We start from the raw sequence: 24570 nt of genomic DNA on the forward strand, positions 1-24570 counted from the left end.
TGTAATAAATGTAAATTCAATAATACATACATGACATGATATTTTAAAAATTGAAAATTTTACAAGTACGGTCTATCGGGTTCAGTTTTTTTTGCCTTTTTATCTCTGCTTCGAGGATACCATTTATGCTTAGTAGTGAAGGTTAATTTGGCTAATTCTGTAATGACATCATACTGTTTCTTTTGTTTAAAGATTGCTGAAATATCTTTTTCACCAATTTTTAATACCGTATTTGGTGTAGCTTGTACTTCTTCTATAATAGGCTTTGAGTATTCATAAGGAAAACCTTGATTTGGATGCCAACAAATAATCATATTTTTATCAGTGAATATAACAACTTCTGGAGGTAATGTGCTATAGCTTGGAGATTGTCTACGCAATGTACAAATACCAATTCGTGCAATTGTATTCATCTGTTAAATAAAAATAATATGATTGATATTAAAAATGAATTTAATAATTTTATAATCATAATTTCTAATTTAAATGACTACATATATTTAATTTAAAATTATGTTGAAAAACTTTTGCCTTTTTTTACATACCTTTGACGAACTTACACTGAAATGCTTACTTTTATTTTCTTCTGTTAGTTAATTAAATTTTTCACGTTACAAGTCAGAAGATTTGTTATATTTGGAACAGTTGATTTACTCGTCAGAATTAAGAACATAACCTAACACTATGACAAATGGCGCCAATATTTGACTTGTGTTCCTATTATTTTCAATTACCTTATAAATATATACAATTACTAAGGAACATTTAGGATTTATATACAAGGAAATAATAATATTTACATTTAAAAAATTTATTAATGCTTGTATTTTTTATATCTACATTAGTATATTTAAGCAGAAACTGTGAATTTATTATAATAATTGTAAAAACATACTTTTAATAATTACCAGATTCGTTTATTTAGAATAGTAGTAATTGCATCTTTGTTTAAATTCAAAAACATAAATAAGATGCTAAATCCAATATTTCTTTCAGAGATAAGGCACATACTATTTTTCTTAATATTTGAAATTGTACAAGTTGAGAGAAAATGCTTATATGTAATAAGGATTTATGCTACTGATTAATTTTGGAAATTATGTGTAGATATCGAAAAATTGCATCATTGTTAATTTGATTAATTTTTTAAGACTATTATGAATTAGAATAAGATCTTAAATCAAAAGGACAAAAATTTACTTCTAAAATTTATGTTCTTTGAATAAAATCTGTTACTTATATTTTATATTATTTTTTACTCAGAGTTATATGTAGAACATCGTTCAAATATTTATATCTTAGTATTATTTACTTGCAATACTGACAAAAATGATACAAGTATGTATTACTTAAATATGAAGAACTTAAAAATAAAATATTACATCAAATAAATAATAACACTAAGAAATTCATTCTGATATAGTATTTGGTATAAAACACTCTATATAAATCTCTAAAATTCATAACATATATAATACAAAATAACTATTTTTTGTTATATTTGATATACACAAAAATCTCTTGTCGTTAATTATAGCTTTTCGTTGTTACTAATGTAAAGCAACTTGTGTAATATTGTACCTTTTATAAAAATCAATATTTTTTTAATAATTAATATTATTTTAAAATTTTAATACTTATTTTTACTGCATAAGACCAGATATGATAAAATTGTATGTCTGTATGTTACTATAGAGGTAGTTAGTCCAACAAAATTCAATAAATATTGTTCAAATCTAGTTAACTCTTATTGATATTCGGTAGTTGGATTCACATCAATCATCTCAGTTGTGCTAAAAAAAAGAATTGTACGACAAATATTATATTATTTATACACTTATACTAAAAACATTGGTCTAAAATATCATTTAAACAAATGCATACACGATGCATAAAAAACAATAAAAAATCATTTTCATAACAGTTTATAAAACAATATACTTAAAATAATATAATAAAAATATCCTTAAAATATTTTATACATACTTATTAATAAATAAAAAATTAAATAAAAAATTAAACAAAAAGAAAAACTTAACTGTTGTCTCAAATTTTCAATAATAAAGATTTTTTACCAACATATTATAATGCATGACATAAATTATGTTTCAACTACATTTAAATGTAAAATGAAATGAAATATATACTTGCATAATAACAAGCTAAAATATTAAATAATATTCAACCATTACATGCATTTTTTTGTTATGTAATAATTTGCATGCTCCTAAAACAGTAAAATATAACAGAAAATAATTTCACAAGACATTCTGCATTATAAAGACAATAAAATACATCCAATAATATATTTGTATACAAAAAAAAATATAAAAAACATAAAATGCACACTCCGACTGAACAAATAATACAAATAGCACAGGACAAACAAACCACAACTTTACAAACACTTACAAGAACAATTATGGTGCCTTAAACATATTTTCTTGTTGTCATCTTTACATTAGTTTGCTGTATAACATTATATAATGATTCATTGTCAATCACAATTGTACATTTTTTTTATTTTCTAAAAATATTGACTGTTCAATAAATAATAGAATACTACTATTATTTTTATATTGATAAAATGAATTTTAAATGTTTTCATTTTATAACAAATGAACGCTGATTTCTAATTGATTTGTATTATAACAATTCTTACCTCTTGGAATATTTTATATGTATGATCGATAATGCTATGCCAAGTACTAAACAAATGCATCCAACAACTATGTATGCAATACCAAGGAACGGATTTTTTCCACCCAAAAGCGACGTTGTGCTTAGGATCATTCTTTTGGTACCATCGAAAGTAGACACTGAATATGCTATAAATAACACATATATAAATATATATTATATAAAAATATGTTCTCCTTTATAAGAAAAATGTACATACAATATTTAACTTTAAGCTTATAATTTCCTGCAAGTAAGCCTTCGGTAAAACCTTTTACAGAGTGATCGACTCTTCGATATAATTTTCTAAATGTTGGCAAAGCAGCAGTTCTCATCCATACAATAAGATCTTCATTTTGAAATCCATTATTACTTGCATTATTTGGATCTAACTCGTAGATATGTTTAGCCCAATTTTTTGGTTTAGCAAATCTTTCAGGAGAAAATATTTTTTCTAAATCACCATCCGGATTTCTAAATTTGATATTTTTATCAGAAGGCCATGCTATACCAGTTTTCAATAATGGTACATCTTGTCCATTTCTAGTAGAATATAATGTTAATTCATCGCTAAAGAGAGAGTTTGCTATAGCTCCACATGGAACTATTGGTTTGGTAATATTATCTTCGTTAACTTCATATGCAAATGGTTTACAATCACCAGATACTTCATCGGATAATATTCCTAATAATTGATTATCATCTCTAGACTTGACATATCGACGATGATTTTGATAGAAATTTGTTAAGCCATAATACATATAAACTTCTCCATCGAAGTCTGTCGGTAATACAAAATCTATTTCACAGTAACAAGGCTTCGCTGGATTTTGTGCGATTACATCTATACATCTTTTACCACCAGTACTGTTAGAATTACAATAGGTATAATCTATCGTTTGTTCTTTAACTTTATCAGAAAAGTATAACAATCCAATTCCAACCGGAATAAATGCAACTCCTATTACAAAAAATGTTGGTAAAACGGTCCCAGCGGTAAGAATAGGTTGCCAAGCAGGTAAACGTTGTTGTTTAAATGCACTATCTGTTAAAAATAATAGACATATATCAAAAGACAATATAATGAAATAAAATATTTTTCATGACATATTTTTACAATAATATAAAAAGATCATAAACATTAATGTCAAATTACTATTCTTACCTGATGGCTTTTTTGTTTTAGGTAGTGAACTACTGTCACTCATTGGTGTCATAATTCTTCAATAAATGTAAAACGATAAAATTTTATATCTCGATATCTTCCTCCTCTTTCTTTAAACAATTATAAATAATATTAGTTTGATAATCCTGAAAATTGGATTATATTCATTAGTAAAATAAACAACTCTGAAGTTTAGAATTCTTAGAATTGATAAAGCCTTTCAGATAGTGAACGAGTAATAATGAATTTCTTCTATAGGGAGTTTTTTTTATTACTGATTGGTAATAATCGTGATAAATTTATGGGGTTAACTATATATATAAAAGGAGATATTCCGAAAGAAAGAGATGCGCCATCTACTAGTAAGTATTAATGCTTTCTATAAATTTGCTTATTAATTGATGAACCGCAAAAAAGTTGGCATAGAACCTGAACAGCAGAAAAAATGAATAAATTGCACATTAATTGTACATTAATTGCATATGTAAAATCTATAATTGCACATTTTATTAATTTATTATTTAATTAGTTATTAATAATTGAAAATACAAAAACGTTTTTTCCTATTTCTAAGCAAAGCAATGAAGTTTTCTATTGTTTTTTGTTATCAATCAATTACTGAGTTTTTGTTTGTCCGGTTCCTCAACTTTATTTTATCAAATATTTTTTATTTATCGTTAATTAGTTGAAAATAATTATTACACTTTGAATAATCGCCTACTGGTGGTCCCGGTAGTAACTAAAATGAAACAGGGTAGATAAAAAAGGGGACTTGTGAGCTTCTGTGTACTTCTGTATTCTTTGATATAACTTGCTTTGTGATTATAATTACAATTTTTCAGATTTATTTGTTACATTGTGCGCATGTCAGTTAAAAAGAATCCTTTACTTGTAACATTGTCATTGTGATTTATTAAAAAACTGTTACAATATTTGTTCATAATTGAAAATACCTAAATATATACAATGGCCTTAAGTAAAAATGATCCAAATTCATATGCTAGACCAGGTAATTTATATTCATATTTAATTAATAATTATATAGCACATTATAATAAATATGCTTCATATACATATTTATCATTATAAAATTCGTATAAAATGTAAAATACTAATGTATATTATATGTATTATTGATTATATATTATAATGTATTTATAGTATTTGTATTATTTATTATCGTAATTAAATATTTACAGATTTTTCCGTTATAACTCATATTGATTTAGAGTTGAATGTTGATTTTGAAAAAAAAGTTTTGTCAGGTAAAGCAATTCTAAACGTACTTAAAACTGGCGATACAAATGAGTTGGTAAGATTTCTAATTATTATGTTTTGCTATTATTCATCCATCTTTTTTTATGTCATGTTAATTTAATTTTAATATTATTCTATATTTATAGATTTTGGATAATCGTGATCTTAATATATTATCAGTTAAAAATGTTGATAATAAAGTTAATCTGAGTTATAAAATAGATAGCAAAATTGAATATGGTTCTAGATTTGTTATTTGTTTACCAAAACATGTATGTTCACTTGATGATGATGATAAAAGGTAATAATTATATTATTTATTTATAGTATTGTTAATAAATTGAAAATTTCATCTTTAGATATACAATTGAAATTAATTATGAAACGGCACCAAATGCAACTGCTTTACAATGGTTGACACCAGAACAAACAGCTGGAGGAAAACATCCTTACTTATTTTCTCAATGCGAGGTAAATATTTTATTCGTCTTAATTATTATAAAAAAAAAAAATTATTTTTATTATACATGTATATGTATATTTAATCGTGTTTTAAAGGCTTTACACGCTAGATCTATAGTTCCTTGTCAAGATACACCATCTGTCAAATTCACCTATTCCGCTCAGGTAAATAGATATTTAATTTTTTCTAATATAAAAATCTATTTTTTTTAAAGAATACAGTAAATTGTCTGTTCAGATAACAGCACCAAAGGAGATGACGGTTTTAATGTCTGCTTTATCAGGCGGACAAGAAGAGACAGAAAAAACAAAAGTGTATACATTTTGTCAATCTATTCCAATACCATCATACTTAATAGCTATTGCAGTAGGTGTATTGGCATCTAAAAAGATCGGCCCTAGAACTACTGTCTGGGCTGAGCAAGAATATATAGAGCAAAGTGCGTATGAGTTCGCTGAGACTGAGACTATGCTAAAAACTGCTGAAGATATATGTGGTCGTTATGTGTGGGGTATGATATTATTTTCTAAAAAATACATAAATATATATTTTATTTCTTTTTTAAGTTATTTATTATTTTTATATAATATTATTTTTGATAGGCGTGTATGACTTGTTAGTGCTCCCACCAAGCTTTCCATTAGGTGGAATGGAAAATCCATGTTTAACATTTGTAACACCAACCCTTCTTGCTGGAGACCGTTCTCTAGCTAATGTAGTAGCTCATGAAATTTCACATAGCTGGACTGGTAATTTAGTAACAAATGCAAACTTTGAACATTTTTGGTTGAATGAAGGCTTCACTATGTTCGTTGAGAGAAAGATAAATGGAAGGATGTTTGGTGAAAAATACCGAGAATTTAGCGCATTAATTGAACTTCAATCTTTGGAAGAATCTGTTAGTAAAATCAAATGTTACTTTATATACGTTTGTTCCAGAAATGTATTAAATATATATATAAGATGAGTATTATTTATTAAATACAATTTCTTTGTATACAGATTGAAACATTTGGAAAAACGAATCAGTTAACAAAGTTAGTTCCCAGCTTAGAAGGAATTAATCCTGATGATACATTTTCTATCATACCTTATGAAAAAGGTCATACATTTTTATATTATTTAGAGCAACTATTGGGTGGTCCAGATGTATTTGAACCTTTTCTAAAATCATATTTAGTTGCTTTTCAATATAAAAGTTTAGTTACTAATGACTGGAAGGAGTATCTATACCAATATTTTTCAGATAAAACTGAGGTAATAAATATTATTGCACATTGTATTAAAAATGAAAATAAAATACTAAAGGCATATGACATTTTTATTTAAGTTGTTAAATTCAGTGGATTGGAATGCGTGGCTTAATACACCAGGTATGCCACCGATCATACCAAATTATGATAAAAGTTTAGCTGCTGCCTGCACTGAATTAGCACAAAAATGGATTACATGGGATGAAAATAGTACAACACCTTTTAACATAAAAGACTTACAAGATTTTACTCCAATGCAAAAGAAAACATTTATAGCTGATTTACATGCATCATCCACTGTTTTGTCAGTGAAAAAACTTGAAGCTATGCAAAGTGTATATGATCTTGATTCTATTAAGAATTCTGAAATAAGGTAAATTAAGTACATATTAAATTTTGTTTTAAATCAGGATTTTTCTAGATATATTTCTACATAATATATGTTTTCAGAGTTTTTTGGTTGCGTTTATGCATAAAAAGTCGCTGGGCATCAAAAGTACCAGACGCTTTAAAATTTGCAACTGAAATGGGACGATTGAAATTTGTTCGTCCAATATTCCGTGATCTTTACAACTGGGAGGAAATGCGTCAGACTGCAATTGATGCATATTTAAAAAATAAAAATAAAATGAGCTATATTACTGCTCATATGTTAGCTAAAGATCTTCATCTTAGCGAATGAAAAATTGTGTCATTTTATCAATATTGTATTTTTGTAATAAATAATTTTCTTTTCATACTAGATATATATATATATATCTTTTATATTAGAAATTTCAGATATGATCATTAATTCATTCAACATATATACATATCATTGTTTATTATCGTATATTTATTAATTATTATTGTAAAAATGAATGGTACAAACGCGCACGCGTATTAGCGTAACGTTTTATAGCGCATGCGCCCGAATTACAAAATTTCATGAATGCATGAAGAGGAAAAATATTCGGTTTCCGATTTGTCAAAATTAATTTTTCTACAATAAATACGTAATTTATAAGTTAACAAAAACTTATCAATATATAAATAAATAAATAAATAACAATGGCTGGAGGAAAAAATGAACAAGGTGGATTTCAACCAGTAAGTAAATTGTTAAAGGTATCTTCTTATGGTATTAGAGAGGTTAATTTCTGCCTTTTACGTTTTCAGGATTCTGATGTTCATATTACTTACGATGATCAACAAAAGATCAATAGATTTGCTAGACATAATGCTAAATTGGAAGATTATAGAGAAGAACTTAAACTTAAACAAGTGATTAGAAAATATAATCTATTTTTAGATTTTAGTTTTGCTAATTCGTAGCCTTATTTGGTTATACGTTGTATAGTTTGATTTTAAATTGATTGAATTTAAAAAATTGTTTTATCTTTTTTTTTTTATATTTATAGAATGAATTGAAAAATTTAGAAGATGCTTGTGATGAATTAACTCTCGCAGATGACGACGTTAAGATACCATATTATATCGGAGAAGTTTTTGTTCATCAAGATACTGAAAAAACACAGGTTGTTGACCATCGCTGAAAACGATACTATAATTTTAATATGTATATATACCAGGTGTCATGTAATTGGTGGTACAGGCGAGCATCAAATGATTCTACATGAAAGATTAAGTTGAAAATTTACAATCAATTTTTTTCATATAAAGCTTTGTTTTAGAGAAAAATAAGTTCAAAAATTTGTCAAGTACATTTATATTTTCATGTAGAATCATTTCTCGCTCGCTTTATCACGAATTATAGGATACTCTGTATATTTTATTATTATATATTAATTTTGTTTATAATTGCAGAGTTGTTTAGAAAATGCTAAAGAAAAAAAGAAAGCAGAGATAACAAATTTGGAAAGTAAATGCGAAGAATTGAAATCATTGATGAACGAATTAAAGACTCAGTTATACGCAAAGTTTGGGAATCATATAAATTTAGAAAGGGAGGACGACTAAATTACTTACTATTATATTTAATATATAGATCTCAAGTTTGTATCAACAATCATTTGACATATAAAATTCATTTTATTCTGGCTAAAACAATTGGCTGCTAATTTCCTAAATTATTGTTATTCAATATATGAACAAAATAATACATGAGTATATTATGAATATGCATTTTTTCTTTTTATATATATTTTAGATATTTTTTATGCTATAATTATATTAGTTTCTCATCTTGGTTTAAGAAATTTAACCCCAATGGAAATATGTAAGATAAATTAAAAAATAATTATTTTCACTATTAGATAATCTTTTTTTTTATTTAAGCATTAATCGGACATTATTAAGTACATATAAAATCTTTATAAGTAATACACGTGAATATAAAAAACAAAGAATGATGATGTTTTAAATACTTGCTGTAAATTTGGATTATAGCCAAGGTATTTTTGCTTAGTACATTACATTTATTTTGCAATATATATAATATCAATATTTGAGATTTGTTTATTTTTTTTTTTTAATAAATTAACAAAAATTTTCAATCTCATTTTATCTCGATCTAACTTTAAATGGCTTAAATACTTAGAAATAATTTTGTTCCTATTTTTAATATTTAAATATGCAAAATATTATAAATATTTTTTATTATCTGTAGGTCATACACTGTGGTACTTATAATAAAAAATATCGCGTCTTTTATTATACATACAAAATATATATAGTATAGCATTCACGTAATAATTTTCTAATAGATTAAATTACTCTAAGAATGTACTTGCTTTGATTGTGTAGTTACACAGTCTTTAGTTCCCTCTCATTTGCCTAGAGGTAATTTTAGTCTCACCTTATAGTCTTAATCTTAGTGCATGCACTACTTTGGCCAATGCAATAGGCTGTAATTCTTTGAGTACAGAACTTCTAATACAATATATATTTATTACAAGTAAGTTTTTTTTAATAGAAAAATGATAATAAAAAAAGATACTGAACAGTAATCTAACGACTGTAAATATTTAATTGTATTAATTTATTCTTCAAATGATTTTATATACATATATATATTGTTTACTTATTATAAATTTAATACTATTTACAGCTTTTTGTTATATATATATATAATTTTATCTCTAAGTAAGTTGTTATTTTTATAACAGTTTAGAATTGTAATATGGATCTAGCAAAAGAGTTAATATTAAATCTTAAACAAAAAAATGTATCGCATGTGGGATATGGTTTACAAAAGGAATGTGAAGCACTTGTTGGACATATTTTGCAAAATATGGTGAAGTCTCAATTACCGCCGTTAAATGTTGACAGAAAAAATAAAGAGGATTCAGTTAAATATAGAGAAGAAGGTAAACAAAATCTTTTACATTTAATTTATCTGTATGTGCATGTGAGCAAATATATTTTTGTTAATTAAGGAAATCAACATTTCGTTATGGGTGATGATATTGAAGCTATAGAAAGTTATACTAAAAGTCTTGCATATGCTAATGATAAAGAATTAATGGCATATGCATATGCAAATAGATCTGCAGCTTTGTTTAGAAAAGAAATGTATAAAGAATGTTTGATAGATATCGATGCCGCTTTATTATGTGAGTATCCAGAAAATAAAAGAAAAAAACTTAAGGAAAGAGGAGCTAGGGCAATCGATGAACTTAAGAAAACTTTACAAATAACTGTGGATAAAGATAGTAATGTTGAAGAAATTATAAATCAAATTTGTTTGAATCAAAATGCAAAAAAAGACATTACAAAAACAAAGACTGAAGATATTATGCATGTTAACGATCAAAAAAATGGAAAAGATTTATTGCTTGATAATCAAAATCATGAAAAACGATTTTTTAATGTTAGCCATTTACCGATTAAATGTATAACAAAAAAGCCAAGATATTTAGAGAAAGAAGGTCCTTTATTACTCACTCATAGTCAAAATAAGGAATGTCCTGCTGCTAGCGATGGTATCGAAATTGTATTTTCTGAAGAATTTGGACGTCACTTTAGAGCTACCAAAAAGTTTGGTCCAGGTGATATAATTACAATTGAAAAACCATATGCACACGTCATCTACGAAGAAAGGTAATGATGAGCGATTATAATAGTCAAATTAATTTTTACATTGTTTTAATATTGTAGGTTTTATACACATTGTCATCAATGTCTCTCAAGATGTTATAATTTAATACCATGTCCAAATTGTCCAATAGCACAATATTGTTCAGAAGAATGTAAGAAGACAGCTTGGGACATGGCTCATATGACAGAATGTCCAATTTTGGCACTATTACAAAGTTTATTGAATGTTGATAAAGATAAGATAAAAATGATTATTAAAATTGTTAGACTGCTAATCGTAGTAACAGAAAATGGCTCTAAGATAAAGGAATTACAAGAGGATATGAAAATTGCTGAATCCAATTCTGGTATGTAGTTTAATCATTTTTTTATATTTGATATGTTACACATTTAGCATAACATAATTAAATATGATTATTTACCTTTAGATAGCAGAACAGCAGGTTTTACAGATGAAGGTGTATTGTCTAGTTTCAGTGCTCGATCTGCTCTAAGTCTTGCAACGAATATGACAACGAGACCATTGATTGGTATCAGTGCATTTGCATGTATTTCAGCTCTTACTTCTATTCTTCTAGCTATACGGACTAATTTCTTTGGCAAAAAATATGAAATTGATAATTTGGAAGATATTAGTGAATTATTTGATTTAAAATTTTGTGGTAGTATTATGTTTCGAGCTTGCGTTATTATGTCTTCAAATTGTTTTTCAGTAAGTTTTATAAATATTTAATATGTTTATGAATTTTTCATTCTTTTCTTTTACTTTTATTAGGTACAACAAGAGCCAGGAATTAAATCTGGATCAGGTTTATACGTGACACATAGTTTGTACAATCATTCATGTAGTCCAAATACATTAAGACATTTTGAAGGGCTGACTATGATTACTCGTGCGTTACAGCCAATTTTACCAGGAGATCAAGTTTTCACGAGTTATGGTCCTGCATATGCATATATGTCACGTGCAGAAAGGAAAGAAAAAATAATGCAGGATTATTTTTTTGATTGTCAATGTTCTGCATGTGTATTCAATTGGCCCACTTATAATGAAATACTTAGCAATCACGTGGGTTCAATTACAAAAAATAAGCAACTCGTGGAAAAATTAAAACCCTTTAAACAAAGACTTCTTCAGAACATGTATGATATCGATGCAGTAAAAAATGTTCTTAATATTTTATATAGTGAAGTATCTCAACCATGCGAAGAAATAATTCATGCAGAACAATATCTCAGAAGCTACTATTTAGGTAAATTTAAGTGATTTAAATTGCTTTAAGGAAAATAATCATTGCTTGGCTTATTTATATTTAATGGCTTATTTATATGCTTTGTAAAAACTGCTTTATTTTTCTTTTATTACTTACGCAGCTTCTTATATACTGGTTTTAATAAAGTTGCTTTCTCTCTCTTGCATTAACAAATATTTATTTCTTAAATTATTTTGCTACTGCTTTAGTTATAAACATATGGAAATTATTAATGCTATTTGATGTTATAAAATATGCACTTGTATTATTTATCATATATTTTGTTTTTTAGATCCATAATACATGGGTTTATTTATTAAGCAATATATTTAATAAAAAGACATGAAATATTTCTAAAAATTTTTTATTTAAGTTATATGCATATCTTGCTAGAGGACACTAAATACATGCACATTATTTTTTACATCAACTTGAAGAAATGTGTATACATATACACACACACATTATATATATATATATATTTATGTGTATGTATATATATGTATGTATGCATCTGATATGTATATATACACATTTATTTATTAATTTACTTATTAATCAGCGTCAACACGAGAGAATTATAAACTAATGTGTACATGTAACTATATAGTTTATAACAATACTTTACCTGTTCGGTAAGTATATTTATTAATTCCTATTAATATAAGAAATAAATCTATATTATTAATATATGAAAAGAAAAGAAGAAATTAGGGAAAAAATGCATTATTATATTCTCATATTTAAAAATAAGATAAAACTATTTTTATGAGATGTAAATATTTGTTTACTAAGAGTTTAGAAATTCATATTTAATAGTTCATATTTAATATTTCATTATGATAATGTAAAGTTTTATAAATTATACAAATCAATAGATTAACGAAGAATATATGGATGTATATACTTATAAAAATTACTTTTAATTGCAAATGTAGTATTCTACACATTACATTTTTTGTTTTAATTTAATTGTTTTCTCGTTGATAAAGAATATTTTTACATTTTTTGTTTGAATTAAAACAAATAAATTTTATTATTACTGCTACTCCTAGAAAACAATAAAAGGCCGATTATTTTGTATAATGTTATTATATTGCATGCCAGATATAATGTGTAATTAAACAAAATTAAAATTACGTCCATGCTAAATTAAAGAGCTATGGATATTATATCATAATATTTTCTATATTAAATTTATAACGAAATCATATAGTAGCAGTACACACATATATATATATATATATATATGTGATATTATATATATATATATATATGTGATAGTGTATATATATATATATATGTATGTATATATGTGTATATATACTATCATCTCTGATCATTTATATCAGAGAATGAGACATTTACAGATAAAAAAATGTGCTATTATAATGAATTGCTATTAAATGTAACTTTGAGTATAATAAAAAGATTCAATAAAATATTCAATTCCTGCACACTATTTAAAATAAAATTGATGAATAGTATACAGAAATTTCATACATATGATTGAAAGTATCATGATCATGAGTAATTTAGATAAACGCACACACTTTAAATATTCTATTACTTATACAAAAAAAATGAAAAAATAAAAATAAAAATATTATAATATGCAAAGCATTCTGGTTTTAATACCATTGAATTTAAAGAAGAAAGCATTTTATAAAGAATTCAAATATAGGTATACAGTATGCAGTATTGAGTATAAGAAAATGCTATGTATAGTAATTTTCTACGATTTTTATAAAGTGTGCAATATTTATCATTGAATAATGTAGCAAAAAATGAGTGATTAAGAACGAAGTCATTCGAGTGATTAAATCATGAATTACTGTAATGCTAATTAGAAACGTCCAATATTAGGAAAAGCTGCAAAAAGAGGTGTTGGTGCTGCTGCTGCTGCTACTGCTACTGCTGGTGATGGTGGTTGTTGATCACCAATGCTCTTGAGCAAATTGCCTTGTAACAAACTGTCAAGAGCCTTTTGAACCGTTGGATCATTTAATAGTGGCGATGGTGAAACTCCCGTAGTAGTTGTTGAAGTCGTTGATGCTGATGTGGCATTTGTTGATGCTGCTGGCATAATATGATGTGTTCATGAAGTTGGTGGGTACAAGCCCAGACAAAGTATGATTTGAAGTTCGTTCGCTTTGATCACACTGTGCCGCAATTTCACAAAACACCACTTTACACTAAATTTATTTCAAAGCGTACGAAGTTCGTTCGTTCTGATTAAGAACAATCGTAATTGTACGTAAGAACGCGCACGTAAATAACTTCCTCAAAAGAAGTTTTATTCACGAATAAAAAAAGAACGGAAAATGCATAGCAAAAATCCGTATACGCAGTTTCAGAATAAAGAGAAGATAAGTTTCGACGCATGCTACGTAGGAATTATCTTCCATAGTATATGAAAAATTTCATAAATCTAATGTGCAATATACATGATTTGTACCGCAGTACAATAAAGGAAATAGACTCCTTTATATAATCATTAGAGAAAACTTAATATAACAGTCTTACTGTAAAATACTAGCACTAAAAATAAGCCTATGCTTCAGTGTACTGTATTAAATGTGTCGATATAAATCTGACAGAAAGCTGTTCGTCAAATAAGTTAATATTAAAATGAAGAAAATTATAATAAATAAATAACATAATTTTAATATTTGCTGCTAGCAAAAATTAATGATGGGATATCTATTAGATATTTGATTTAACATATAAAATAATGTTGAACTATCCTGATTTATTGATACTATCACACCAATAAAATTTATATTACAAAAATTATTGGAGTATCAAATAATATATATAGTGTAATAATATATATAGAATTGCAAGTTTATCAGTGTAATTCTATAACTTTTACCTGTTCCCCAATTAGCCGGAGGGACAGGAGCTGGTGCTGGCGTCGGCGCTGGAACTGGACTTGGTACTGGAGCTGACGAGTTGCTTTTATTACTATTCAAAATATTAAGTATTCTCGATTGTAGCTCAGCTTGCTTTGGATCGTTAACTGTCAATGTTGTTGTAGCTGGTAAATCTTTTGCATCGCCCAATTCTACTTGTACTTGTTCTTCTCTTTTAACTTCTAGGTATTTTATGACTCTGTCATATTGTAATACAGTCAATTGACGATTATCTGCCAACATATTTAAAAGAACTTGGATGGCGTCAGGATGACGTTCCATTGTAAGAGGTGTATTAAGAGGAACTGAACGACCTCCTGCTTTGTAATTAGCAAAATCCCTTGATATTAAATTAATAGCATCTTCAACAGGCATATTCCTGTGTTCTATAAACCAATTCAAATTATTTAAATATTGTATATACGTATAGAGTTTAAAGAATTAAACAACCAAAATTAGTTACCTTGAGGTAAACCATGTAAGATGTTAAGCGTGAGAGAATGATGTTCTTGATTAATAGGTGTTACCACTACAGCATACAAACAACCACGACTTGCTATATTTCCAAGAACACGACTCAAAAGAACATCTTCATTTGGAAATAATAGATCTACAGTTAAACCTACTTTTTTTAAACGCATTTCGATAGCTTCTGCATATTCTCTATAAATATATTTAATCTGTTTATAAAACATGTAAAAAGCATTTATCAGTAATAAACATGAACAACTTACGTTAATGCTTTATTAACTACTATAATTTCACAGTCATTTTTTTCAGCTGCAATTGTTGGATAATCTGAATTTGAACTGTTTCTAAAAAATACATATTTATGTAAAATGCTACTTTACTTTTAGCATTGATATTTTTACAAAAGATTTTTACCCAAAGTTAATATTCATATCCCGAGGGCCAGAATTTTTGAAATCATCATAACGAGAGTTACTATCATTAAAAGAGTCTCTTCCTCCAAAAGCATTGCTACGTAATCTGTCGTTTGGTTTATGATCCCAATCACGACCAGTTTTATCATCTATACGATTACTTCTATTAATTGGACTACGATCTCTAAAATTATTCCCAGATGAATTATCTCTATTTTTGTTTCTATTTTTTCCTCCTCTAGTTCCTCGCAATCTACCACCACCACCACCAGGAGTAGTCCCTCCTCCACCTCCACTGCCTGAATTTTGATTACCACCAGATATATTTTGATTCCGATTTTGGTTGCTGCCTGGCCTATTTTGATTTGTATTAAGACCAAACAGATTAGTACTGCCTCTATTCTGATTACCTGGACCGCTACCAAACGGTTCAGTTCCGCTTCTGTTTTGATTACCAGGACCAAACTGATTGCTGTTTCTATTTTGACTATTATTAAATTGATCATTATTATTCCCTCGAAGTTGATTCAAATTGCCAAATTGATCATTTGTACTATCTCTGCTCTGATTTCCATCAATGAATGGACTTGTTACAGAATTGTTACCTTTTAAATTACCAATAAATTGATTATCGTTTGGAAGATTCGGATTTGAATTATTAAATCCTTGATTTCCACTACTAAAGCTCGGATTTCCACTACCGAAGGAGTCATTTGCATTGTTAAAATGATTATTTGTGCTACCGAATTGATTGTTAGAACTACCCAGTGGTTTTCCTGGTCCACTACCAACAGTACCTATACTAGAAGCACCTATACTTCCAGGATTATTTATTCCTCCGCTATTATTTCCTCCTCCTCCTCCTCCTGTATTATTGTTACCAGATTGCGAATCTTTTTTGGCAGGTCTCACATCTATAAAGATGAATTTGATGATTTAAAATAAGTTACAAAACAAGATTTAGACAACGTGTTAAAATGTAGAAGAATAATAGATGAACAAATGTCTTCTTTACCTATTCTTCTGCCTTTAAACATTGCTCCATTTTCATTTTGAATAGCTTTCTGAGCAGACTGTTCTTCCTCAAATTGAACAAAACCAAATCCTCGATTAATGAGTGATCCCACAATAGTTCCATATTTTGAAAAGTGTTCTTCTAATTCGTGTTTTGTCATATCATCTGTTTGTAGATGTCCAACAAATATCCGACTACTAACAGTAGCAGGATCTTTTAAAAGACGCGCACTCATTTTGAATTTATTCTGTTCCTTGTATACACACACACACACACATTCACTGTAACAATTAAGTATATATTATGATTCACAATCTCATTTCGATGTCCAATTTTGTGTAATGGATAAATTTGTTATAATAATGTTGCTAACAATTTGTGACTATGAGGTTATATCTTAATAAGAAAATACTTACGTTTTTACAATTCAGTTAATTATTTCAAATATGAATATAATCAAAATATGATTTAAACAAAAATGTATGCAATTCGTATTAATTGTTCGATTTTGACAATAGTACACACCCATTTAAATCTTATGTTCTCACTAATTTAACCGCCACTAAACAAATGGAAGCTGTACTCCAACACACTTTTATGTTATATACATAATAATTTTAATTCATAAAAACGACACGGTCAGCTGATGGCGCTGAATCTTATATATAACTAAAAAGTATACAATGTTTACCGATAAAATTTTTTCCCATTTTTTTATTTTTGTTTTTATAAAAATTTAATTAATCATTATAAAATTACAAATATATTTTTATTTTATATAATATGTAAAAAAATTATTTTTTTCTGAATATAAAAAATAAGAAAATGAATAAAAATTATAATACTCAGGTCCCACCGAGATTTGAACTCGGATCGCTGGATTCAGAGTCCAGAGTGCTAACCATTACACCATGGGACCTTGATAAATTTTGAGGTTTTATAACATACTTATACTTTACACTTAATTTTTTTTTTATATAGATACTATAAGGATCCCATCAGATCTTCAACATAATGATTTTTTTAAAACTCCACATAACTGTACGAGTTCATTAAGATCATAACTGTGCAAACAGTAATACCTAATACTCAATCATTGAATTGAACCACCAAAATTTTCACTTCACTCTCTAATGGACCCCTACGACTATGTAGTTTTAATAAAATCGGTGTTTTTAAAATTGGAGCCCTTGGAAGTTTATATTAATACGTAAAATAAATGAATATGTTTTATTTTATACAAAATAATTATGTATTGTTATTACATATGTACTAAAGCAATAATTATTACAATTGAAATAAAATTAAATAAAAAATTTGTTGTAATAGGTAATTGTAAAGTATTATTTATGTTTTGTAAGAATAATGCATAGTATTTCGTAATATCACATAAGGGATACATATAGTACAATACGTATATTAACAAGTTAACAATAATAGCATACAAATGTAAATATTGTTAATATAATCAAGATTTTTTTCTTATCCAAAATTTATTAATATTATTACTAAGTTTACTCTTAGGGAGGTTGTTTTTTGGACGGGTTTAATTAAGATGAACGCTATATTTATCCGTTGAACGTTTCGTCTCTATTTGAGACTTTCTCAGCAACTTGATAGTTATGTTCATAAGTCAATATAACATCATTTTTATTACAGTCATAAGTTTTCACTATCTTATATATAGAGTCAATTTTTAAAAAACGTTATTCTACTATAACTTTTCGAACATAATATACTATATGTGTTCTATGTGTCTGACTTATGAACATAACTATCAAGTTGCTGAGGAAGTCTCAAGTAGAGACGAAACGTTCAACGGATAAATATAGTGTTCATCTTAATTAAACCCGTCCAAAAAACAACCTCCCTAAGAGTAAACTTAGTAATAATGTAAATATTGTATTCGTGTATTATATTCTATTTGGAGAATTAACAAAATTTTATATAGAGAAGAAATGAACTTTTTACAAGAATTCAATTTTTGTTATAATTAACTAAAAAAATTTTTATTTTGTTTTTAAATTATAAGAAATATGATGTTACTTTTCATCTTGTACTTCTTCAGTCATATTTGATGTTTCAGACTTTGTGGCATTATCATCTTCATTGTCTTGCGTTATTGTATCTTCAACATTAGTAGTAGACACATTTGATATTTCAGTCTCTTTCTTGTCTGTATCTGAATTTTTTGTATCTGAGTCCTATACATAAAAATAATGGAATATTTCTAATAATGATGTAATGATCTCGAAAAATTATTTATTTATAAATAGCCACTAACATTGGTGCGTAATTATTAAAATATATAATATACCTTAACATGTGTATCATTTTGCTTTCGAGCACAAATTTCAAGTAAATTATACTTCCTATATTTATAATAATCAGGTGCAATTGATATTAAACATAGACCCCTTATTACTTCTACTACAACAGCAAGTTCTGGATTTTTTAAATTAGCTCTGTTTCCTGGATTCTTTTTCTTGATTATTTCTGCTAAATCGTTAATAATTTCTTCTCTATGTACACTGTCGTTACTGTGACGACTGAAAACAATATTTTTTGTATTATATTTGTAGCAATATTAAAAACAATTGGAGGCATTTTGATTATAATTGAATAATACTTACTTAAATACAATACTAAATGTTTTCGGTTCTTGAGAAAAATATTTTTCAAATATCACACTTGCTACCGATTTAATGTCGTTCATATATGCTTTGCATACAGCTTCTATTGGTAAAAGTCTTAGCAAGAATCTACTCCGTTGTTTTTTGGTCCTGTCTAATTCTTTGATTATATTACTAACTAATTTTAAGGGATTTGATAATGTAGTTTTAATAAAAACTACATTTTTTACACCAGTATTTACCACCTGGTAAAAGAACAATTAGAATAACGAATAATATCAAATTAGTTTCTTTGTAGAAAATCTTACCTGAAATCTTCTTAAAGCGATTGGTTTATCAGATTCTGCTTTTAATTGATTAATTTCTTTGCTCAAAGCAGTCGATATATCTTCTTCATCACTATTATTTTGTTCATCATTCTCTGGAGACTGTATTTCATTTATTATAGAACTTCCCTCTGTACAGATTGTTATCTAAAAATAATAAATATATGGCTTCTAGACAAAAATTTTAGCAGCAATTACAGTTAATTTATTTTCAATCTTAATTACTTTATCTTTATTTAATTCATCAATTTTATCAGCAAATTCGTTAAGTAATTTATACGCATCTCGTACACAATCTTTTTCACGAAAATTACATGTGCATAGAAATCCTGTCATGCCGGTTTCTAAATTAAATAATTTACATTTTTTGAGGTTACTTTCTTTATTCGGATAGTAATACTTTTTCCTTTTATACTCCATTTATATAAGCAATATAATTATAACAACAGTTATAATAATTCAAATAATTTCACAAAATAAAAAATTCGCTTTTATAACTATATAGTTCAAGTAGTTTTAACAGTTGTGTAAATATCGATATATTTTTCGATACTATCGATATATATATATATATTCGATACTCTAGATATGCAGATATATCTCTATAATCATATATTACATACAAAAAGGAATTTAAATAAAGTTTATAATTGAATGAAAATTTAAAAATAAATATATTCCTTATATTTTAAGAAAATTAAATTAAAGATTATAATTTTTCCAAAGATTTATATTAACTATATATAATATTCTTTGCGGTTAGTAATAGATATTATAAAAAAATTTATGTTCAAGATATAAAAATATATTAAAGTTATAAAAAAAATATATCTTAAGTTAGTTACAATTATCTTAAAATAATATTTATTATATTATATGTATATATGTATATGTATACGTATATATTAATTAATACTAAAAATAGTTATAATAGATCTTTTATTAAAACTTGTCGTCGTACTGCAGTAGTTAAACCTTCTTTATATTTATACCAAACACCATACTTATTTATAATGTCTCGGATTTGTTTTATTTCTTTTGATTTTGGAGATACTATTGTATTTGTTTTTAAATTATTATCATCTGGTACCGCTGTCTCACCCAATAAATTTCTTTTCGGCTACGATTAAATAACAAAGATTAGTACAGCTAACGCGTTAATAAAATAATTTATATTAATTAAATATTATAATAGTAATAATTATTATTATTATAGAATATTCTTAAAGATTCTTAAAAAACTTACTGAAATTTTTGCTGGAATCGTATTACCCCATTTCAGAAAATTTGACATGATAGACGTATTAGGGGCTTTTTTCATAAATGTTTCTGATTGTATTGAATTTACATCCATGCCCTTTTCTTGAATTTTGTTTTCTACTTTTTTCTCTGTATTATTTTGCGTAATTCCTGTGACTTTTGTAGATCTCTTAACAAATTCAATTTGTAATTCTTGAGAAATAATTTGTAATATAGTATAAGGAATTTTGATACGATTTTTACAATCATTAAAGCAGCCAATATCATAAATATCACTATAGTTAATAATGAAATCAGATTAATTGCTATATTTTTTACAATATAAATGAATAACATGTATAGTATGATTACTATTAATTATACAAGATAATTTTTAAAGTTTCACTTACGGGTTCAATTTGTATTCGTATCTTCCTTCTGTATTTTTTTCTTGTACTAAAGTTAGTCCAAAATCAAGCATAATGTTAACGACACGTGAGAGATTAGCTTTTTCTGTAGAAGAATATAAATGACCAGAAACAGTACGAATTTGTGGATTCAACAGATCTGGTAGAATAGGAGTAAAGTCCATAATCAATGTTATATTATCAATTCCACGATTACGTTTAACTGCTGTTAAGTTGCTTGTGTTTTTAGTAATTTTTTGATTTGTCTATAAATATAAAATAAATTTTTACTTGTTTACATATTGTTTACTTATAATTATTAGAATTTAACATAAAAATAATTACTTCAAATATGATAATGGGGAAAAATAATTTCGGAATTTTCGTAGTGGATAAATACAAATGCCATATAAGAAATGCATAATTTGTATACGGCATAATCGACCAAGTTTGATGGTGTAAAACAGATGTTGAAATTTCATCATAAAATTGAAACCATTCAGTTGCTACAGATACATTTTGAAGTTTCTCAGTACAATTTATAGGATAATTATGAAATATGCCCTGAACTAATTTTTCATTGTCTCCTATTTAAGAAAAATATTATATTAATGCAATAACAATCATGTTCGAGTAACAAAATAGATGAGAAAACCAAGCAAGTAATTAATACTAAAAATGAAAAAAATCATCAAATTACCACTTTGTACTATTTTCAATACTTTATGCATTCTATCACGAGTGGATAGAATACCTAGTTTAGTAAAAGGAACTTTAAGAATTTCTTTCCATGTATCAAATAATCCCTTCCGAGAATCTTTTAATCCTATAGATACATTATGTTTTATATTAACGTTCCCCATATACTGTAACGTACCAAGACAAGATCTTATATCACAATCACAATTTTCTACTAATTTTAGAAGATCATTTTGATTTATTTTTAATTTTTCTTTTTGTGCAATTTCCATTAGTCGTTGTACTATTCGTGTAGTACTTACTGGTGGTACAGCTATGACTAGAGCAACATTTCTCAGTGATCTAGAATATAATATAATCAATGTTTTTGTTAATTTTGTAAATTAAATTGCGTATCATTAATTAAAATACATACCTTAGAGATGGAGTATATAATTCATTACAAATACAAATTATAGGGCGTTGACAACTTTCTCCTTCTTTGTCAGTTTTCAATTTATTCGTTTTACCCTTGGAAGAGGATTTTCCTTGTACAAATCTGATAAGTTCTTCAATCGAAGCTATTGGTGCACCGTCTATTTCATCAAGAATTAAACAATTTGGACGTGGATCCTTACCTAAGACTGCTTTCATTTGTGTTGAAGAGCGTAAAATTTGTCTGTAAATAAAATATTTATGAATATTTATATTGAATAAAGCTACATTATTAATCTATGTAAAATCACCTAAAAGCATCGGGTCCTCTTTCATCGCTTGCATTAACTTCAATAATATTATAACCAACATGTTTAGCTGCTAAATGTGCTAAAGTTGTTTTTCCTAAACCAGGAGGGCCTGTAAGTAATACTATCTTTTGAATAGGATATCCTTTATCGTCTAGATCATTCTGTTTATTATTTACAAACTTATCTGACGTAGATACATTAATCTTTTGTTTTCGAGTAGATACTTCTTTATGAAATACTACTTTATCCCATAACTTTAACCAATATAAAAACTGTCTATTAACATTTTCATCTGAAAGGAGTTCTATATATTTTTTAGGTTTATATTTATCAACCCATAATTCAGTGCCACTTGTTTCGTCACAATAAAAAGATGTAGTCACTGCTATGCTTGCACGTTTTGCATTGTTAACAATCTATTATGGTACAAATTAATGTATACATAAATAATATATCAAGATATTATAATATATAAATTGGTACTTTAAGTAATGTTGTAAGTTTTATTTTTAATGTACTTACAATTTCTTCTGCTTCTGCTTTAAGTTGATTATATGATACCGATAGTAGATTATGAATAGGTTTTCTGGATTCTACAGAGATATTTTCTTCATTCTTTATTCTAATATACATACGTTGAGAATCGAATGGTCTAGTTAATGCTATAAAATTCCAGGGTGGTACACGTAAAGAAATGCTATCCTTTTCACTATTATTAAAAAGGCACTTATTAAATTATTGAAGTTATAAATAGAGTTTTAAATAATAAGTTATATATTTTCTTACTTTTGATAATAATCGGTTTCATTAGATATATTACTATCATTTTCTAACAATCTTTTTCTTGTGTTAATAACTGTTTTAATAATAGCATCTGTTTCATTCCAACAAGGTCTTTTTTCTTTCGGCTCTATTAATTCAGCTACAAGATAAATATATCAAAGTAAAAAACATTTAATATTTTGAAAGAAGAATTCAATATTTGTGTTCATACATACGGAAAGTATCTTTTTCCAATAAATCTGATATATCACCAAATAGCTCATCATAATTTCTTTTTCTACAATTACTTATGGGATTATTATAAGATTCAATTGTTTGGAAAGAAGTGCTTGGCTGACAGTTATCATTTTCAATCAGTATTTGTGTTTTTGTTTGTTGCGAATGGAATTGTTGTTTTCTAGAATCAGTTATGAAATTATTAGAAGATTCATTTGCTTGAAAAGAAGTGCTTGGCTGACTGTAATCATTTCCAAATAATTTTTGTGTTTTGGTTTGTTTTGAGGTTTGTTCCTTATTATTTTGAAGATTCTTCTTGTTATCTAATTCAGCTAGAAAATAAATGTTTATATGAAAATCTTATAGTTAATTATAATTAGAGAGGTTATTAAACTTATACCTTCGATTTCTTTTAAAACGTTAAAGTCATCTTTATGTACCAAATCATATTCTTCATCTGAATCTGGAAATTCATTATCCATTTCGTGTATTGTAGAAAAATAAACATATATAAAAAAACATAAAATTAATTATCTTTAAATTACATATTATTGGTTATGTTCCTTTTCATATCGAAACATTTTCGCGCCTTCTTTTATTGTAGGTTAGATAATCATATT

The 24570-nt window shown here is 26.5% G+C and overlaps 8 protein-coding genes and 1 non-coding gene across 17 annotated transcripts; 3 read left to right on the forward strand and 6 right to left on the reverse strand.

Moving 5' to 3' along the window:
* Positions 1-59: 59 nt before the first annotated feature.
* On the reverse strand, positions 60-413 carry LOC106790444 (39S ribosomal protein L42, mitochondrial). Its single transcript, XM_014755332.1, has one exon. It carries the CDS (start codon positions 411-413, stop codon positions 60-62), a length of 354 nt encoding a protein of 117 aa, XP_014610818.1.
* LOC106790454 (cell cycle control protein 50A) lies at positions 129-4119 on the reverse strand. 3 transcript variants are annotated; one of them, XM_014755348.1, is made up of 5 exons: positions 3845-4119; positions 2900-3724; positions 2663-2828; positions 2413-2469; positions 129-413 (listed from the first exon to the last, which is right to left on the reverse strand). In XM_014755348.1, exons 1-4 carry the CDS (start codon positions 3894-3896, stop codon positions 2457-2459), a joined length of 1056 nt encoding a protein of 351 aa, XP_014610834.1. In that variant the 5' UTR covers positions 3897-4119; the 3' UTR covers positions 129-413; positions 2413-2456. The 3 variants fall into 3 exon arrangements, with proteins under 3 accessions (XP_014610834.1, XP_014610833.1, XP_014610832.1); XM_014755347.1 differs by lacking the exon at positions 129-413 and adding an exon at positions 1292-1793; XM_014755346.1 differs by lacking the exons at positions 129-413; positions 2413-2469 and adding an exon at positions 1292-1793.
* Positions 4120-4624: 505 nt separating this feature from the next.
* Positions 4625-7561, forward strand: LOC106790462 (leukotriene A-4 hydrolase). The gene is made up of 10 exons (XM_014755366.1): positions 4625-4853; positions 5044-5156; positions 5248-5402; positions 5461-5572; positions 5660-5728; positions 5802-6075; positions 6167-6462; positions 6567-6821; positions 6895-7190; positions 7268-7561. Exons 1-10 carry the CDS (start codon positions 4811-4813, stop codon positions 7497-7499), a joined length of 1845 nt encoding a protein of 614 aa, XP_014610852.1. The 5' UTR covers positions 4625-4810; the 3' UTR covers positions 7500-7561.
* A 117-nt stretch (positions 7562-7678) lies between these two features.
* On the forward strand, positions 7679-8935 carry LOC106790463 (prefoldin subunit 4). Its single transcript, XM_014755367.1, has 4 exons — positions 7679-7906; positions 7976-8080; positions 8218-8334; positions 8624-8935. Exons 1-4 carry the CDS (start codon positions 7868-7870, stop codon positions 8774-8776), a joined length of 414 nt encoding a protein of 137 aa, XP_014610853.1. The 5' UTR covers positions 7679-7867; the 3' UTR covers positions 8777-8935.
* Positions 8936-9168: 233 nt separating this feature from the next.
* LOC106790461 (SET and MYND domain-containing protein 4-like) lies at positions 9169-12813 on the forward strand. Of its 5 annotated transcripts, none has more exons than XM_014755361.1 (6): positions 9169-9210; positions 9925-10125; positions 10195-10858; positions 10916-11202; positions 11284-11567; positions 11631-12357. In XM_014755361.1, the coding sequence occupies exons 2-6, from the start codon at positions 9939-9941 to the stop codon at positions 12120-12122; spliced, it is 1914 nt and encodes a 637-aa protein (XP_014610847.1). In that variant the 5' UTR covers positions 9169-9210; positions 9925-9938; the 3' UTR covers positions 12123-12357. The 5 variants fall into 5 exon arrangements, with proteins under 5 accessions (XP_014610847.1, XP_014610848.1, XP_014610850.1 ...); XM_014755362.1 differs by lacking the exon at positions 9169-9210 and adding an exon at positions 9450-9598; XM_014755364.1 differs by lacking the exon at positions 9169-9210 and adding an exon at positions 12401-12813 and having other exon boundaries at positions 9869-10125; positions 11631-12108.
* Positions 12814-13521: 708 nt separating this feature from the next.
* LOC106790460 (nuclear receptor coactivator 5) lies at positions 13522-17504 on the reverse strand. Of its 3 annotated transcripts, XM_014755359.1 has the most exons (8): positions 17339-17504; positions 16923-17203; positions 16318-16821; positions 15909-16206; positions 15758-15838; positions 15487-15686; positions 14984-15409; positions 13522-14187 (listed from the first exon to the last, which is right to left on the reverse strand). In XM_014755359.1, exons 2-8 carry the CDS (start codon positions 17155-17157, stop codon positions 13955-13957), a joined length of 1977 nt encoding a protein of 658 aa, XP_014610845.1. In that variant the 5' UTR covers positions 17158-17203; positions 17339-17504; the 3' UTR covers positions 13522-13954. The 3 variants fall into 3 exon arrangements, with proteins under 3 accessions (XP_014610845.1, XP_014610843.1, XP_014610844.1); XM_014755357.1 differs by having other exon boundaries at positions 13526-14187; positions 15909-16821; XM_014755358.1 differs by having other exon boundaries at positions 13545-14184; positions 15909-16821.
* A 265-nt stretch (positions 17505-17769) lies between these two features.
* On the reverse strand, positions 17770-17841 carry Trnaq-cug. The gene has a single exon. It is a non-coding gene; the product is annotated as a tRNA-Gln (tRNA).
* Positions 17842-18778: 937 nt separating this feature from the next.
* On the reverse strand, positions 18779-20435 carry LOC106790449 (THUMP domain-containing protein 1). The gene is made up of 5 exons (XM_014755337.1): positions 20107-20435; positions 19864-20028; positions 19556-19800; positions 19240-19471; positions 18779-19126 (listed from the first exon to the last, which is right to left on the reverse strand). The coding sequence occupies exons 1-5, from the start codon at positions 20299-20301 to the stop codon at positions 18965-18967; spliced, it is 999 nt and encodes a 332-aa protein (XP_014610823.1). The 5' UTR covers positions 20302-20435; the 3' UTR covers positions 18779-18964.
* A 371-nt stretch (positions 20436-20806) lies between these two features.
* LOC106790445 (chromosome transmission fidelity protein 18 homolog) lies at positions 20807-24521 on the reverse strand. The gene is made up of 12 exons (XM_014755334.1): positions 24351-24521; positions 23950-24282; positions 23738-23873; positions 23474-23660; positions 22952-23367; positions 22642-22884; positions 22529-22568; positions 22228-22393; positions 21873-22114; positions 21531-21793; positions 21128-21416; positions 20807-21001 (listed from the first exon to the last, which is right to left on the reverse strand). Exons 1-12 carry the CDS (start codon positions 24430-24432, stop codon positions 20807-20809), a joined length of 2592 nt encoding a protein of 863 aa, XP_014610820.1. The 5' UTR covers positions 24433-24521.
* Between the last annotated feature and the right edge of the window lie 49 nt (positions 24522-24570).

The sequence above is a fragment of the Polistes canadensis genome, unplaced genomic scaffold (genome assembly GCF_001313835.1).
Source record: "Polistes canadensis isolate GaletaPanama2010 unplaced genomic scaffold, ASM131383v1 scaffold_240, whole genome shotgun sequence".
NCBI lineage: Eukaryota > Metazoa > Arthropoda > Insecta > Hymenoptera > Vespidae > Polistes > Polistes canadensis.

Coding starts and splice junctions, on each gene's coding strand:
- LOC106790444 (XM_014755332.1), bottom strand. CDS start 413: ATGAATACAATTGCACGAATTGGTATTTGTACATTGCGTAGACAATCT.
- LOC106790454 (XM_014755346.1), bottom strand. CDS start 3,896: ATGACACCAATGAGTGACAGTAGTTCACTACCTAAAACAAAAAAGCCA. Junction 3,725..3,844: donor TAAAACAAAAAAGCCATCAG/GTAAGAATAGTA, acceptor TATTTTTAACAG/ATAGTGCATTTAAACAACAA. Junction 1,794..2,662: donor CATATAAAATATTCCAAGAG/GTAAGAATTGTT, acceptor TCTTTTTTTTAG/CACAACTGAGATGATTGATG.
- LOC106790462 (XM_014755366.1), top strand. CDS start 4,811: ATGGCCTTAAGTAAAAATGATCCAAATTCATATGCTAGACCAG. Junction 6,076..6,166: donor ATGTGGTCGTTATGTGTGGG/GTATGATATTAT, acceptor TATTTTTGATAG/GCGTGTATGACTTGTTAGTG. Junction 6,822..6,894: donor ATTTTTCAGATAAAACTGAG/GTAATAAATATT, acceptor TTTTTATTTAAG/TTGTTAAATTCAGTGGATTG.
- LOC106790463 (XM_014755367.1), top strand. CDS start 7,868: ATGGCTGGAGGAAAAAATGAACAAGGTGGATTTCAACCA. Junction 7,907..7,975: donor AACAAGGTGGATTTCAACCA/GTAAGTAAATTG, acceptor TTACGTTTTCAG/GATTCTGATGTTCATATTAC. Junction 8,335..8,623: donor AAGATACTGAAAAAACACAG/GTTGTTGACCAT, acceptor TTATAATTGCAG/AGTTGTTTAGAAAATGCTAA.
- LOC106790461 (XM_014755361.1), top strand. CDS start 9,939: ATGGATCTAGCAAAAGAGTTAATATTAAATCTTAAACAAAAAAATGTA. Junction 10,126..10,194: donor AGTTAAATATAGAGAAGAAG/GTAAACAAAATC, acceptor TTGTTAATTAAG/GAAATCAACATTTCGTTATG. Junction 11,568..11,630: donor TGTCTTCAAATTGTTTTTCA/GTAAGTTTTATA, acceptor TACTTTTATTAG/GTACAACAAGAGCCAGGAAT.
- LOC106790460 (XM_014755357.1), bottom strand. CDS start 17,157: ATGAGTGCGCGTCTTTTAAAAGATCCTGCTACTGTTAGTAGTCGGATA. Junction 16,822..16,922: donor GTTTAAAGGCAGAAGAATAG/GTAAAGAAGACA, acceptor TCATCTTTATAG/ATGTGAGACCTGCCAAAAAA. Junction 15,839..15,908: donor GATATGAATATTAACTTTGG/GTAAAAATCTTT, acceptor TGTATTTTTTAG/AAACAGTTCAAATTCAGATT.
- LOC106790449 (XM_014755337.1), bottom strand. CDS start 20,301: ATGGAGTATAAAAGGAAAAAGTATTACTATCCGAATAAAGAAAGTAAC. Junction 19,801..19,863: donor TCGCTTTAAGAAGATTTCAG/GTAAGATTTTCT, acceptor TTCTTTTACCAG/GTGGTAAATACTGGTGTAAA. Junction 19,472..19,555: donor ACATTTAGTATTGTATTTAA/GTAAGTATTATT, acceptor TATTGTTTTCAG/TCGTCACAGTAACGACAGTG.
- LOC106790445 (XM_014755334.1), bottom strand. CDS start 24,432: ATGGATAATGAATTTCCAGATTCAGATGAAGAATATGATTTGGTACAT. Junction 21,417..21,530: donor TACGAATACAAATTGAACCC/GTAAGTGAAACT, acceptor TATTAACTATAG/TGATATTTATGATATTGGCT. Junction 21,002..21,127: donor CGATTCCAGCAAAAATTTCA/GTAAGTTTTTTA, acceptor ATTTAATCGTAG/CCGAAAAGAAATTTATTGGG.